We start from the raw sequence: 16,553 nt of genomic DNA, 5'->3' as shown, positions 1-16,553 counted from the left end.
CCCCTTCCTTTTTTTTTTTTTTTTTTTTTTGGTACTGGGGATCGAACTCAGGACCTTATGCTTGTAAGGCAGGCGCTGGAACCACTTAGCTAAATCCCCGGCCCCCGGCCCACTTCTGCAGAGATAACTTCTGGAAAGTTTCTGCGTCTTCTAAAACTGCTCTACTGCATACTTCTAGAAACGTCCTATGCACTTACACACACAGTTCTTTTATCCTTACTAGTCACAGATTCCGTACTCACCAATTTTCCTATTCGCTCATTATTTTCCCTGGTATGGCACTAGGAATAGAACCCAGGGCTTTATACATGCTAGGCGAGCGCTCTACTACTGAGCTACACCCCCAACACTTCGCAGAATTCTTTTAAATCCCATCAGTGATGGTATTTTTTTAGTCCTTCTCAGACAAGTACAGGACGGTGACAAGTTTGTGTGGCCCTGTGTGTGTGCTCAGCTCAGATGGAGCAAGGCCGAGGTGTTCTGCCTTTGTGCTTTAGTCCTGTACTGTAAACAAGTGTGTGTGTGTGTGTGTGTGTGTGTGTGTGTGTGTGTGTTCTTTGCAGTGTTGTGTTTTCCTCATTTTTGTACTTTTTTCCCTAAGGCATATATTGAAGTGCTGTCCAGCATTGGCACTAAGCTCAAGCAGGTACCAGGGATAGAATTCAGGACCTTGCACTTATGAGGCAGACACGGTACCACTGAGCTAAATCCCGAGATGTTCTTACAGGGAATATATGTCTGGGTTTAGAAAAGCTTTGCTTAGGCCGAGCTTGTAGTGCTTTCGACTGTGAGTTCAGTGTTAACAAAACCATGACATGGTGCATTAAACAGAAAAACCAAAACAAAATTATGACTGCTGGATTGAGAGAATGTTGCCATCAGGCTTACAGGATTCTGTCGCCTTTTCTTCCCCTAAAAGCAATCATTCGTTCTTCACTAATTTACTAATCATATTCAAGGTGACTTTATGACCACCATGACTAGCAAAATCACCAGTACAAATAAATGTACCTAAGTGCCTGCATACAGAAGGTGCTTTCTGCCCATTGCACGGAGGAGCGTCTTCCCCATCGGCTCGTGTGGACTTAACCTTACTCCCTTTTATTGAGTGTAGAACCTTCATTTCATAAACAGCATCTCTTCTTTTGATTCCCCTCTGTGTCACCATCTGCTGTGCTCCTTGCTATGCACAACGCGACTGCAGCTGACTTTTCTCCCTGTATCTTTGCACCTGGATGTAAATCTGCCTGTAAGCTGCATTCCCAGAGGTGGATTTGTTTTCTTCAAGGAGTATGTGCCTTCAGGATTTGGGTGGTAATGTTGAATTGCTTTGCAGAGGTTTTTAACTCAGGTGAGAGCTGACCAGATTGGTTTTTTCTTAATTAAACTGAACTTGGGAAAGCCTTTGGAGCCAGTCCTCTCCACCCGCACAGTGAACTGCCAAACTAAGTAATGCCTCTCTCTCTGGCCCTTGCCCTCACCAAGGTCCACTTCAGCTTACCCTCTGTTTGTTGCCTGTGGCTGGTGTGCTCGCCACATGTATAGACCCGGAATAGGTTGCAGACCAATTGCTTTGAGGGCTTCTTAAGCCAGAAATCAATAGCGTCATCTCTGAGGGAAAATACAAATAAAAGCTGTTGCCTTCCAGGTACCCCCATGGGCCTCAAGAGATTCTAGGGAGGGCTGCCTCTCTCCCAGGAAGCCACCTTCACTCTCCTTGCTCTCCGTGGGCCTCCCACTCAGCCCTCCCTCCAGCCCCTCTGCACCCTGACCCCTGCTTTGATTTCTAGGCAACTGCTGCTTCTGCAGAGTTACTTGACAGCAAAGCAGGGGGCAGGATAGGTTGATCCCCCCTGGCGACTTTGCTGAAGATTTCTGGAAACTTGAAAGCAGTCTTAATCCATCTTTGTAGACAAGGTTGAACTAATGCACTGCTTCCTGCTGGGGTGGTGTTTAAGCACAGCCACTCCCCCAAAGCTGGAATGCTTGAGATGTCTCTGGAGTTCTAATGGTGGGCAGCAGAGGAAAGAGGGCAGATTTTTCGTGGACAAAGCAGAAGATTTCCTGCCAGAATTAAACACAAACCTGGAAGGGAACATGACAGCCCCCGTGCAGGAGATAACCGAGTACAAGATGGCCAGGAGGAACTTAATATTTCAGGAATCAGGGTGGATCTTACATTTGATGTGTACACTTCACGTGACAACCCCATCCCCCAAAAAAGTTGCTGTGTCTTCTAATCAGTGGCATCTCGGTGGTGGCCACACAGCTTGGGCCACACTAGAAAGGGTGATTCGTCTATTGAGGACCACCCTGCATCACTCCAGGCTCAGGGACGAGTGTTGTAGCACAGGGAGTGAGAGGACATGGTGATTTTCCATTTCCTGTTCTCATCTCTGCAGACTGGCAGGCTTAGAGCTATTTCGGGGGAGGGATTGTGTGTGAATTGCCTGTCAGACTCTGCCGGAAACTCTTAAATTGTACAATTTGCCTTAGCAAGTCTAGCGCCCAGACCTGTTTGTCCAGGACGTGGGGTTCTGCGCTGTGAGTGTGAGGTTTTTTGTGGGGAGGAGTGGAGGATTTAAATGAACATGCAGTGTCCCTGACTCCACACAGGTAAATCATGGATATAAATGTATATATTTGAACTCTGCTGTAATGGAGACCTGTCTGCCCAGGGGGACATGGTGAATTGAAGGAATGTCCACAACTCCTGTCCGCGGAGATTCACCTCACACGTTGTTGTAGTCAGCAGGATCGGGTGAGGGAATACATTATATTTTATGATAATTACCCAAAGAGTCAAATGCAAGGAGTGCAAGAGAGATTGACCGCACAGTAGAAGCCCAAAACATTCAACTGAGGGCCTGGATCCCAGCAGTTTCCCACACAAGTCCAGCTGAAGGCTTAGAGTCCAAGGCAGTGTCCTCCTTGAGTCCAGCCAGAGGTCCAGAGCCCATGGCAATGTCTCATGCTTGTCCGTATTGCGGATCTGCACCTGGAAGGCCCAAAGGCCAGTGGTGGAAGCCAGAAAATCCATACTGGTGAGATGAAGAGTTTGTGCCACCAGGCTGAGAGATCCACAATGCAGCTGGGAAGTGAGGTTCACAGTGAAGATCAGAAGTCCCCTGATGAAAGCAGCAGCCATTCCCAGTGACAGAAAGGTCCCGAGCTCTTCCTCCAAGGAGAACAGCCAAGTTTGCCTCAGGAAAACCATCTGCAGCAAGCTTCTCCTAGAAAATCAACAGGCCAAGATCTTCCCCTCCAGTTCTCTTTTTATGACTATTGCTAACCATCTTCAGCAGGCTCCTCCAGGCCAGGCCATGCTGATTCCGTTCAGCTGGGTGTTACAAGTTCATCATTAGTCAATCTACTACACACATGGTCTTTGTGTGTGTATGCATTAGGCATATATATCATGTGTGATACACATGTGTGTATGTACTATGCGCTAGGCCTGTTAGGTGTTGGGCAGAGAGGAGAGCAGTTGCAGATGACCTGGAAACATCTACAGAACACAGTCTTAAACCTGCTTTACCTGCTGATACCTGGGTAAGTGCCACGAATAAGCCAGTCACCCATTTTGAAAACATCTGAGCGTTCTTGCTGTTTAGAGGACAATCTGCTCACAGAGCAGCAGCACAGAGACACTGACATCAGCACCCCCTCTACTCTTCATGCTGTCTTAGGCCTGGCTGCTGGGAGTCAGCTAATTGTTTTAATATTCTTTATATTTACATTTTTATTTCTGTTAACCTAGAAGCCACCTACAGTGACTTTATGTTCTGTAGCACGTTATACACCTTGCTAGGGCCAGGATTGTATGATGCCCATTCTCTTATTTTGAAGCTTTTATTATACAACCTGGGCCTTTGCCCATGCTCAGTACACACTGCCCCTGAGCTGTACCTCTGGACCCTTCTCCCGTCAATGCTAAATTCCTGAAGGAAGAGTCCTGGAGTCCTGTTCAGTAGACTGGGACCCCTAGCAAACCACCCAGAGGGCTCCTGGCTTGGAGCTCTTGCTTGCCTTTCCTGGGATGCTCAGGTTCACAGGGTGGAGATCTCCCTACCACTGGGGAGTGACCCCTGGTGCCAGGGACGTGCCCTTCACCTACGCCTGTCACCTTATGGTTGGTTGTTTAAAACCACTTTCAGATTCAAAAGACATGTGCCAGCTGTTGCATACCTGGTGGGTGAGATTACAGATTATTTTTGTATTTGGTCAGTTCACCTAGATTTTCAACATTGTCTTCAAAGAGTATGTGTGTGCTGGCTGTCCGATCTCCTACTTCTTAATTTTAATGACAAATATTTCAGTGTCTAGACAGGAAAAGTCGTCTTTGTCACCAACACAGTGGGGTTTCTGGGCCTCTTGTAGGAAACTCTGACACCTTCTGACTTGTGGGCTCTTGTAAAAGTAGATTCATGCAGAGATATTCTTGGCCCGGAGCAGATCCTCATTCTGGGACCTTCTCTGCCAGTTCTGGCTTTGGGTTCCCATCTAGTATTTTGCCTGCTAAATAGTTTTCATTTCCTCAGTGGGAAAGTGATAGTTGTTCATTGTAGGAAATTAAAAGATAGAAAAAATATAAAGAACAGAATAAAAATCACTTGTAACTTTACTGTATTTTCCCTGTATAATCAGAATCTGGAGGTAAATCTTAGCCTCTGTGATAAAACGGAACAGCTAATGTTTATAGGTGTTCATATGCCAGTCAGCATTTTCATCTTTTTTTTTTTTAACACATACTTATTCATTTAGTTCTCAAAGGAGTCCCTAAAACTTACCTAAAGTACTCAGCCAGGATGGGTGTAGATAAGCCCGGGACAGAGTCAGCTTGAGAGTGCTTCGGTGGCTTTGGTCTCTGTGCACCAGTAGCCTTTGTCTTGTAGCCGCGTCCCCTCAGGACAAGGTCTCCTTCCTTCCTGGCCTCTTCTTCCTCTCTTCTCCCAGCAGAGGCCAGAGCAGAGGATCCAGGGTCCCTGGTGTCCACACCTTCGCTCTGCTCTTCCTGCAGCTGCAGCCCTGGTTCAGAGCCACTCTGGTGGACAGCTGTGAGCATTCTGCACAGCGTGACTGAGACTCACGCATGACAGGAGAAGCCTCCCCCATTCCCCTGCCACAGGAAGCACTTGCCCCCACCCTGGCCCCCGTGCCAGCCGTGTATGTGACGCACGGCTCCTATCCCACAGCCCCGATTCCAGACAGTCAGCGAAATAATTCAGGTCTCTCACAGAGCGGAGTGTAACAGAGGCAGGGCTTGGCTGAAGCTGCTGAGCGAAATCATCACACCAGTTCTTTCATCCTCACTCGGGAGTCCACACATTGAGAAAGCCCAAGTGTGACCAGCTAGCTAAGTGCCACCTCTGGCCCTGGAGCATTTCCACAGCTTCCTCCTGAAGAAAACAGCTGCCCACAACCTCACCTCAAACAGTGTTTCCAATATGGGACTCAGCAATTGATTCTGCCTTTCAAAATGTACTTGCTTTTATCCTTCCATCTATCCATCCATCCGTCCATGCATGATCTTTCCAGCCCTGCTGTAGGCCAAAGACTGGAAATTTAGCTACAAACAAGACAGGAAGGAGAAGGGAAGGGAGCTTTTCCTTCATCTCCTAAGGCAGGTTCCAAGTCCACCTTCACACCAGGTGGGCTTCTGATGCCAGAACGTCTGGAACTGTAGATCTGCCTCCCTGGGACCTTTCCTCACCTTGGAGCTCCCAGAGTGGCCAGAGCTCCTGACAGCTACAGCTGGTCCTTAGGAACCCTGCCCTGTGGTCCTCATAGCCTCCTGCCATCTCTGAAAACCACCAAAGCACTCTTAGAAAGAGGATTTTCTTGCTTTGTCCCTGGCTCTTCTGTCCTCACCATCAAATTCCATCCAGAAACCTGTCACTGTATCTGTGACTTCATTACACGGTCGCCCTCACATCAAGCACAGATGTAGAGAGGGCACCATTCTGATCACACCAAGCCATCATGTCATCCTCACCATGATGCTGTCTGCTTCTGGGGCCTCCATGTCACAGGTCCGAGAGGTTGACACTGGCCCCCGACCACGTGGCCATTAAGTGGCTGAACCTTCGTGGAATGGAAACAGCCTCTTCGGAGGATGCTGTCTGACTTGGCTGTGGTCTGACTTGGCTGCTCCCAAATTGTTTAGAATGTCTGCCCTGGTTCCTGGAAGGACACTTGTCTGCTGGATGCAAAGCAGTACCTCCTTTGGAGGAAAGCAGGAAGCATCCTTCTTGCCTCTTACAAACTCAGTATGGAGGTGTGGCGAGGGAGCCTTTATTATAGAAAATGTCCTGTTACAAAGCCATTCCTTCGATTTAGATCCTTTCACTGAATAAAAAACTCAGTCCTGTTGATCTTATGCTGTAGATCTTCAGTAGAAAGGATCTGGAATTAAACTGTGTCTTGGTTACTTTGCTCTCCTTGCTGAGATAAACTACCTGGCACCCAAAGTTAAAGGGGAAAGGGTTTATTTTAGCTCGGTTTCCAGTCCATAACTGGCTGGCTCCGAGGCAGGGTGGTACACGGCAGAGGGGAGGCACAGAGGAGAAACAGTTCATGGCTCCCACACAGTAGGAAAAGCCACCAGGGAAACTGAACAGCATCTTTCTGCCCCTTTTATCTTATCTAGACTATGGGAATTAGGGCTGTGCTAGTCCAGTCAGTGGACTGGTTTAGTAATAGTACACCCTTACAGTATCACACGCTCTGGATTCAGCCACCTCCGAAAAAGCCCTATGACCACATGAGGCTTTGGGGGGACATCCAGACCCAAACTGTAACGCACTCCTAGTTGACATCAGGGGATGCTGAAGACATTATTTTTGGAGAAAAGCATTGATTTAAAAAAAGAGGGGCCGGAGGTGCTGGGGATTTAGATTTAGTTCAGTGATTCCTCCGCCAGCTTCACAAGCACAAGTTCCTGAGTTTGATCCCTGGTAGCAAAAAAAAAAAGAGGGGCTGGGTGTGGTGGTGCAAGCCTGTAATTCCAGCACTCGGGAGGCTGAGGGAAGCAGGAGAATCGAGTTCAAGACCAGCCTGGGTTACACAGTGAGTTCAGGGCCAGCCTGAACTACAAAGGGAGACCCTTCCTCAAAAAGAAAAAGATAAATAAATAAAAGGGGCTGGGGATGTAGCTCAGTGGTAGAGTTTGCCCAACACCCTGGTGTGTCTGAGGTTCTAGGTTTAAACCCAGCATGTTAAAGGGACAGAGAGGGAGGAAGAAGAAAGCCCTTCGAGGAGTATTAACCCCCTGCCTGAGGCTGTGCTCCCATGTTCTCCATAGAACTCTGGAGACAGGTGGTGGTAATGGTTGTACATCATTGTTTAAAAGATGGCAAATGCGATGGTATATGGTTTTCACCAGAGCTGGTTTTTCTTTTTTAAATTCTGTAAAAAGAAGCAAAGGCAGTCTGCAAGTTCTGCAAGTGTCTCTGCCGCCACGGCCTGTCTGTGGTCAAGAGCTAAGGCCACTTGGCTGGACTCAAGGCGGTCAGGGCTCTGGCTGCTCTCTGTGCACCGGCCTCGGGACTGGAAGGGTCAGTGGTCAGTCAGCGAAGTGCACAGGACACACGAGACAGCTGCTGCACGCTTCACGCCATGCTCCTGCGCGGCCTGAGAGCCACCGCGAGTGCCTCCATAGATCTGGGTTTGTTTTGGTTTTTGTTTTTTATTCCTTATTTCATTTTTGTTGTTTATTGGTACATTTTAGGTATACAGTACAATGACATTCATCATTGGGAATTTGCACCTTTACATGACGGATCTTGGTTCTTATTTTTTCCCCATTCCCCTGCCCTCCCTTCAACCTCTCCACCCCTCTCTATTTACAAAGACTTTGTTTCCATTTTATCCTTTTCTCATATTTATTCCTTTTGATCTGGGGTCATTTTGAATCTAGCAGTGTGCTGAGATTTCTACTATTCAGATGTGGGACCATGTGAACAGAAAAAGAAAACATGTAGGCAGTGATAGGATTTATAAAATATCATTTTTATCCCGTTATAATAATTCGGGAAGGGACCGTCTAGTTATTAATCTCACAGGGAAGTTGCTACCTGTGAAATGGATAGCTTGAATGTCGCCACTGTACCCCCACAGTCACACGGCTTCCCCCTTGCTGGGGCACAATGATGTGTGGGCGACTCCTGGCGTGATCCTGTAGGAACCACCAAACGTCACTTCTGTGCTGTTTTCTTGCCTAGACTGAGACATGTCCAAGCTCAAGGTAAAAATCCAGCCAATCTGGAATGGGGAAAGACAACTGCCCCAGGTTCTTCCAGAGGGCCAGTGTCACAAAGAATAAAGCCAAATATGGGGCTACAGAGATCTAACAGGCTTGGCATGCAGCTCGAGGGTAGAGTGCTTGTCTAGCATGTGTGAGGACCTAGGCTGGATCCCCAGCACCACAAAACAAAACAAGACAGCAGATTCCATGTGAGAACTTGGTTCGGATCCTGGATCCCTGGAGAAAGTTAATGAATATCAGACTGTTATTACCTTAGAGTTTGATGGAACTTCCAGTACTGTGATGATGGTAGGAAAGTATCCTCAAGAATAAACGCTGAAGGGCTAGGGATTTAGCTCAGTGGTTCCACCGTTGGGGAATGGGGGGTCGCATATGCCCATCCTTTTCATCTTTTCTGTGAAGATTTTCAAAGTAAAAAGTGCACTGAGGGAGTGGACAGGAGCCTCGTGGCTGCTGTGTGGCTGGGACGCTGTCCCAGGGTCTCCCGGGGGACCAGCCCAAAGACTTCCAGGAATCTGCTGCCTGCGCAGTTCGTTGATAAGGAGGAAGCAGCTGAGTAACCTCACTCAGTGGTGGCAGCGAAGGGACAAAGGGCCAGCCCCACTCCTGGGAGGAGGGGAGGAAATGTCTGCGGAGCCCGTACAACGCTAGGAAACCCATAAAGTCTTTTCTGGCTGTGAAATGTGTTGTGCTGCAGTCAGCTTGGCCAACAAGTGAGAGCCAGGGCTCCAGAGTGGCTTCTGGGTATAGGAGCTGAACTCTCCAGCCTGGGTGTCCCTGGAAGGGCCTCCTGCCTGGCCGAAGCGGGTCTGCAGGGTGGTGGGTTCTGAGGCTTTCCAGTGTAGGAGTGAGACTCCTCAGTAAACTTCAGCCCTGCCCTTGGCCTGGAGACAGACCTCTGGGAGGTCTGGAAAGCAGGGAGGGGAGTAGAGGGGAGGCAAGTAATCCTACTGAGCGTCTGCTGGCGGGTGGGAATGCTGGGCGCAAGGCTTGGCCACTCCTTTCTCCACCAGGAAGAAAAGCAAGGTCCTGGGGCTGCAGGTGTAGCTCAGTAGTAGAGTACTTGCCTATTGCACCTGAAACCCTGGGTTTGAGCTCAAGCACCAAAGAAGCAGGGTGGGGAGCTTGTATTTTTTTAGTGCATACAGCCAGGAGAACTTGGGCAATGTTGTGAAAAAGTGCGCGATTACAGGAGGGTAATATAGGGAATAAAAGATCGTCGAAAAAGGCAAGTGGCTAGAAACTCCTCCATCCAGGGAGGATTGATCATGCAGTGACTGATTTATTGGCACCTACTATGTGCCAGGAAATGTGCTGGGAACTGCAGAGCAGCAGATGGCCTACACCCCATTAAGACCCATGTGGATAGGATCTGGAGGGCTTGGTGTCTATGATCTTTTTTTTTTTTTTTTTTTGGACAGGGTCTCACTTTGTAGCTCAGGCTGGCCTTCAACTCGCAGCAATCCTCCTGCCTCTGCCACCCAAGTGCTGAGATTACAGGCGTGAACCACCATGCCCGGCTGTCTATGAATTTTGATGGCACATCACCTGAATATGAGATGCACTGAGATGACAGCCAGTGGCCTCTGAACTGAGCTCTGGAAGACATAAGATGACAGGAGGGAGGAGCACTCCCAGCCAGGACATGTGTGTTTTTTTTTTTTTGAGACAGGGTCTCACTTTGTAGCTCAGGCTGGCCTTCAACTCGCAGCAATCCTCCTGCCTCTGCCACCCAAGTGCTGAGATTACAGGCGTGAACCACCATGCCCGGCTGTCTATGAATTTTGATGGCACATCACCTGAATATGAGATGCACTGAGATGACAGCCAGTGGCCTCTGAACTGAGCTCTGGAAGACATAAGATGACAGGAGGGAGGAGCACTCCCAGCCAGGACAAGGATCTGAGTCCCATGTGCCTGTGTCCTGTGCCTAGGGTCGAGGGGGCCAGGCTGCAGGAGCCAGAAGGGCCTGTGTACCCGCCATGCAGAGGATGCTTCTCCTTGGGCAGCTCTGACCTTGTGCTTCCTCCCCCACTCGCCTGTTGTGCGCTTGGCAGGCAGTGCTGGGCCAGCTGCCAGAGGTGGTCAACAGTGTCATCATTTCCGTTGCTCGGTTCCTCCCCTCAGCCCAGAGCTGCGCAGACCATGCTTTGTGTTGCAGAGGGTTTTGCATCTGCCGTGGAGCAGGCGGTAGGTAGTGCTCCCTTATCTGTCCCGGAACCACGGGGACTGACGAGAAACTGGGGCAGAGGCCTCGCAGTTTGAGCAGGTGTGTGAGAGCTTTGTTTGCTGTTCCACTTGAGGGCCCGGCAGGGCACCCTGCAGTCTTTCTGACGATCTCCCCACAGCTGCTCTGCACCCTGTGAAGCTGGGCGTGGTGGCTGCACGTGACCAGACTGAGACCAGGTCCTGGAGGGGCTCAGCGCTAGATGTGGGGGGTGGAGAGGCTTCCGAGAGGCAGTGACTTAGAAGGGGAAGGACATGTTGAGGTTGGACAGGGGGCTGCGTAGACAAGGCAAGGAGAGCTTGGTATTTTCAAAGAAGGGCTAGCAGCAGGGCCTGTGCAGATGTGGGGTGGCGTCTAGAGTGTGGTGCCCTGGGCCCAGAGAGGCCGCACCACCCCAGCTGCCAGGGGCCTTGACCCTCGTGCCAGAGAAGCCCTCGTCCCCTGTGAGCTGTCCACAGCCAGCACCTCTGTCCCTGACCCTTAGGTGGGACACGACTGGCCATTTCCTAAAGTCCCTCAGTAAGGCCCAGCCCCAGCTGTCTGAAGGGGTGCTTGTGAGTGTGCACTGTGAGGCTCTCTTCCCCTTCCGGTTTCCTGCCCCGGCCTGCCTGTCTTTCCTGGCTCACCTTCCAAGCAGACTGTTTCCAAGGCAACCCAAAACAAGACCCCACTTAAAGAGTTCGAGATCCATGCTAAAGACTATGGGGAGCCATGGAAGGACTTTTCCTCGTGTGGAGGATCAAGGTCAGATATTCAAGGTCATTCTGGCTCACCTGGAGGTGGGCTGAGAGAGCCCGGCAGGAGCTGTGGAGAGCATCTTGTACCCATCCAGCCCTGACTGCACCGCTGACTGCTCTGTGTTTCGGATAATCATATGATGTGCGTTCTCTCACTGAATGTCACAAAGCCCGGAAGCATAGGTTCCATTTTACAGATGAGGAGCCTGAGCCACAGAGAGGTTGAGACACCTGGACATAATCACACAGCTACAAGTGATGGTTTGGGGAGACAGGCCCAGGCTCGACAGATACTGCATGTGTTCTGAGACCCTGGCCATCCAGCCTTTCTGCTTGTTCCTGTCCTCTATGCACACAGGTGCTAGAAGATGCCTTTAGCATCCTGGATGTAAGATCTCCAGGAACTTGTGCTCTCCCTACCCCATAGGTAAGTTTGAGGATAGAGAAGACCACGTGCCCAAGTTGGAGCAGATAAACAGCGCAAGGATCCTGAGCAGCCAGAACTTCTCACTCAGCAAGAGGGAGCTGCTGAGCACGGAGCTGCTGCTCCTGGAGGCCTTCGGCTGGAACCTCTGCTTGCCCACGCCTGCACACTTCCTGGACTACTACCTCTTGGCCTCCGTCAGCCAGAAAGACCACCACTGCCACACCTGGCCCACTACCTGCCCCCGCAAGACCAAAGAGTGCCTCAAGGAGTATGCCCACTACTTCCTCGAGGTCACCCTGCAAGGTAAGGGCCTTGGACATGACGGGGGCCCCAGGGCAGGGCCATAGGGGCTGGGGTTGGGTGTCCCCAAGGGGCAAGTCCGTCCAGAGAGAGGCTTCTATAGAGGGACGGCCAGAGCACCCTGTCGCTTTCCAGGGGGTGAGCAGAGCAGGGGCCAGGTGTGACCCCGTGTGTTACTAGTGATGCCGGAAAGGAACAGCGGCTTTACACAGGCAGCCAACACCGCAAGAGGCACCTGGCGACTCACCGTGACGCCCTGGGACCCTGCAGATGGTTTCAGAACCAGGCAGTCCTCCCACAGACAGCACAGGGGAGGCAGCTTTGTTCACATGCGCCTCAGCAATGAAAGTGGCCCTGTTCTGGGGCTCTCTTTCGAAACCTACTCTTCCCAGTATCTTAAATCTAGGAGCTCAGGAGGCTGAGCCGGGGGATCATGAGTTCACAGACAATCTGAATTATGTAGTGAGCTCAAGTCCAGCCTAGACTACATAGCAAGATCCTAGGTGTTAGACAAAATGTCAGTCAGGGGCTGGGGATTTAGCTCATTGGATCCACCACCTGCCTTGTAAGCACAGAGTCCTGAGTTCGATCCCTGGTACTTCAAAAACAAAAACAAAACAAAATGCCAGTGAGAAATACTGCTTATAGGCAGTCAGTGATGCTCCACAAACCAAAATGACCTCGAGTGGCAATACCAGTGATTATGATTAATTGAGCTCTTACAGTGTGCTACCCTTGTAAGCACAGAGTCCTGAGTTCGATCCCTGGTACTTCAAAAACAAAAACAAAACCAAAATGACCTCGAGTGGCAATACCAGTGATTATGATTAATTGAGCTCTTACAGTGTGCTCAGCATCTTACTCTAGAGCTTTTCCTACTCCTTTAAACTTCACAGTGACCTCACACAAGCAGCATTTCAGTCGTTATCACGTTACAAAAGAGGAGAAATAACTTACCGCACATCGTTGCTAGAATTTGAACCTGGGAATCTGGCTCCGTGACTGCCCTGTACCCATAATGCCATCTCACCAGTCGGTCCTTTAAAAGGCAAAAGCTGAAGTTACTAAGTCTCGAGCAACTTATGGCAACATAGCATCGCACTTAAAACCAAGTATCACTCCTGACAACTCTAGCGATCTCAGCTGTTTGGCTCTGCACAAAAATAATATCCCTTTACTGTGTTCCATCTATTTAGTACGATGTACGATTTCTCAACCTAGGTAAAGTGCCCATTTGTGTTGTGAATATCGAACTCTTTTTTGTTTGTTTGTTTTTGTTTTTGTTTTGAGACAGGGTCTCACTATGTAGTTGACACTGACCTGGAACTCACTATGTAGCAGGCTGGTCTCGAACTCACAGTGATCCTCCTGCCTCAGCCTCCCAAGGGCTGGGATTACAGGTGTGCGCCACCATGCCTGGCGAATATTGAACAGCCACTCTTTCCACAGATTTTTACTGAGTGTGCTGTAGGGAAGGTGTGCTTGCTATTTTACCCTTTAGAAGTCCTTTACAGTGGTGTCATTCACCTGTAACAACCAGAAAGGGGCTGATGTTCCGGGGTTCTGTGTGTAGCCCCTCAGCCAGCTTTTTGCAGTGAACAATTATTTTGAAATATCACCCTGCTTGATACCATAGCAGAAATTAGGGAACCGCTGCTAAAGATGAAGTAAGAAAACTTCACATTTTCTCACTTTTCATCCATTCTTAATTAAGGGCAGCAGGGACACCCCACCCCACCACCAGAACCTTCTGCCTTGTTCTCCACTTCTTAGGGTGGACGTGAAACTCTACAGGGAAGCTGTAAGATGCCGACTCCTTCCGGGATTCTCTTTCAGATCACATATTCTACAAATTCCGGCCCTCCGTGACCGCTGCCGCCTGTGTAGGGGCCTCCAGGATCTGCCTGCAGCTGTCTCCCTGCTGGACCACAGAGCTGCAGAGGATCTCAAACTATTCCCTGGAACATCTCAGTGCCTGCATCGAGATCCTGCTGGTGTAAGTTCCTCTCCTGACCTGCACCTCTTGAGATATTGAGGTTTCACTTGCCCTTGAGGGGCCTCATCAGCTCACGGGGGCATTTCCGATGTTTGAAGCAGGCGGTGGCTCCCCCAGCTAAATGTCTTGTGTAAAGTGTACCTGTGGGTCTTGGGGAATTGGCCCTTGCTATGTGCCATAACTTTGGCTCTGTATTTGTAAGGCTGGGGATGAGGGAGAGGAGAGTTATGTGCCCTTCTTTCAAACGTCAGAGCCCTTTGATCTAAGTCCTGAGGTGATCTTGTGGATATTCACACCGAGAGGGTCTCAGAAGCTGCTTTCTCGGACACAGCTGCACAGCTGACCTCCAAGACAGCTAAAACTGGACTGGCTTCACCTGAGAGGCCTGCTGCCAGGGTTCCCTGAGTCTTGGGAAGGAACCTCTTCTGGTATCAGAGAAGATGCTTAAAGACATCTTTGATCAAACACTGAAACAGATCTGGGAGGCTGGAAAAGTTTATAAGCAGCCTTAGGGAGGAGGGCAGACAGGATGGGACAGGTCCTGCAGGCTTGGCCAGGCCACTCCCTCGACTTCTCAGTGAGCAGCAGCCCATCCTGGATGCCACCTGACTGACCGGTGGGCCCGGATGGTAAAAGCAGAAGCCCTTGGGCTTCAGAGAGCTGTCTCTTAGCTTCCCCTTCTGGGAAGCTGTGCTGGCAGCTGCCAAGGACTCACCCTTTGAAATGTCAGTCCTGCCCCCAGACGCTCGTCTTAAAATACATGCTACTGCAGAAGGCCCTAAAGGGCAGAAGACACTGCTTGTTGGGCGCTAAAGGGTCCCGGTATTTAGCCTCCCACCCAGCCTCACTCTGCCCCGACAGCTGATGCTCTGGGATGCTCCCCTCCATCTCCAGCACTTACTTATGTACTTATTTACTGAGAGACTGGATCTCTCCTTGTAGTTCAGGCTGGCCTTAAATTCACTGTGTACCACAGGCTGGACCCAAACTCTCGGATCCTCTTGTCTCGGCCTCCTGAGGGCTGGGATTACAGGTGTGCATCACCACACCCATGTGCTTTATTTAACATGGGGAAAAGGATATTGTATTCCTTTTTACCTGAGGAGATGCTCAGACCCCAGCAGCAGCTCGCCTGGTGTCTGGCTAGCTGGGGCGTGACCCAGCTGTGACTGCTTTGTGCTCCTTCAGGCCCAGGGAGTTCTCTGCTGGGCCAGCTGCTTTTACAGTAGTGAGCAAAAGCAGACAGACTCAAGCTAGCCTCGGGTGTCATCTGCCAAGACAGGGCCACAGGGACAGCTTAGTCTGGACTTGAGGGGCCTCTATAGGCAGCAGTTCCAGGCTGGGAGCTGAGCCCCGGGTCTAACAGGTAAGGAGCAGAGGCCTTAGACACTTGCACAGACAAGCAAGGCCTGGCCACAGGACACATGGGTCTCTCCAGGTCCACCAAGGAAGGTAGAGGTGCACACAGGTGTCTGGCAACCTGTCACCTGCAACTCTCACAGAGTCTTTCCCTTTCAGAGCATATGACAGTGTCCTCAAGGATGCCATTGCGGTCAAGAGCCAGGCCTTGGCAATGGTGCCAGGCACGCCGCCGACCCCCTCCCAAGTGCTGCTCCACCTGCCAGCCTACACTGCGCTCGGCCAGCCGACGGCCACCCTGGCCCAGCTCCAGGCTCCTGTGCAGGACCTGTGCTTGGCCTACCGGGACTCACTGCAGGCCCACCATTCTGGGAGCCTACTCTCAGCGGGCACAGGCCTGCCCCTCCACAGCCCGTACCCAACCCTCCAGCCCGTGGACGTGTGTCCCGTGCCCCTCCCTGCGTCCCTCAGCATGCACATGGCCATCGCAGCCGAGCCCAGGCACTGCCTTGCTGCCACCTACAGAAGCAGCTACTTCAGCGGGGGCCACCTGTTCCCCGCAGGCTGTTTTGATAGATAGGCCACCTGGGGCCGTGTGGGGAAGCCTCGAAGACCCAGGTGGAGGAAGAGAGCACCGAAGAGGACACGACACAGGGGAGGCAGCCAGAGACCATTCCTTAGGAGCCTGGTGCCCTTGGATGAGGAGGGGTCAGGCTGTTTTATAATAAAACCAGCCAGAGCAAAGCCTTCAGGGACAGACCTCAGTGGAGAGCATCTCTCGGAAAAACCTTCAAACAGGCCTGGGGTACAGAGGTGGCACGGTGCCCTGTGAATCAAGAAAGATTTGGTGAGAGGGCAGAGGACAAGAAACTGTACACAGACCACTCACCCAGAGATTTCTCTGCTCTTTGCCGATGGCGGTTCCAGTGCTGAAAACGGAGGCGCATCCTGATGTGAGCCCAGGACCCCCGCACAGTGCCCTCTCTGGCGCTGTCTCTCCCCGGCTTCAGAATGGAAGGACCCTGGGCATGCTTGCACCTGCAGGGCCCAGCAGGGGGCTCTTGCCTTTGTTGTTGACCCTGAAACCTTTGTCAGCCTTTTAGATATTTCACATGCTGCTGCTTCTCCGAGTGATCTAGCTTTCTGTCCTGCAAGATGTCTTGTTTACATGTTGCATCAGGGATTTTGTGATACTTGAAAATTCCTTAAGTTAAAAAAAAAACTGTAATTGCCACACTGCC

The 16,553-nt window shown here is 50.7% G+C and overlaps 1 protein-coding gene across 1 annotated transcript in view; it reads left to right on the top strand.

The window, feature by feature from the left end:
* Ccnjl (cyclin J like) overlaps window positions 1–16,219 on the top strand; it is a 42,144-nt gene extending 25,925 nt beyond the window's left edge. The window contains exons 3-5 of the mRNA XM_010622259.3: window positions 11,658–11,960; window positions 13,794–13,953; window positions 15,472–16,219. Of these exons, the coding sequence (XP_010620561.1) occupies window positions 11,658–11,960; window positions 13,794–13,953; window positions 15,472–15,892 (884 nt within the window). The 3' untranslated portion in view covers window positions 15,893–16,219. The remainder of the gene's footprint in view (window positions 1–11,657; window positions 11,961–13,793; window positions 13,954–15,471) is intronic.
* The last annotated feature ends 334 nt before the right edge of the window (window positions 16,220–16,553 follow it).

This window comes from Fukomys damarensis, unplaced genomic scaffold (genome assembly GCF_012274545.1).
Source record: "Fukomys damarensis isolate Sample0158 unplaced genomic scaffold, DMR_v1.0_HiC HiC_scaffold_9, whole genome shotgun sequence".
Lineage (NCBI taxonomy): Eukaryota > Metazoa > Chordata > Mammalia > Rodentia > Bathyergidae > Fukomys > Fukomys damarensis.
This window is presented reverse-complemented; position numbering and strand designations above follow the sequence as displayed.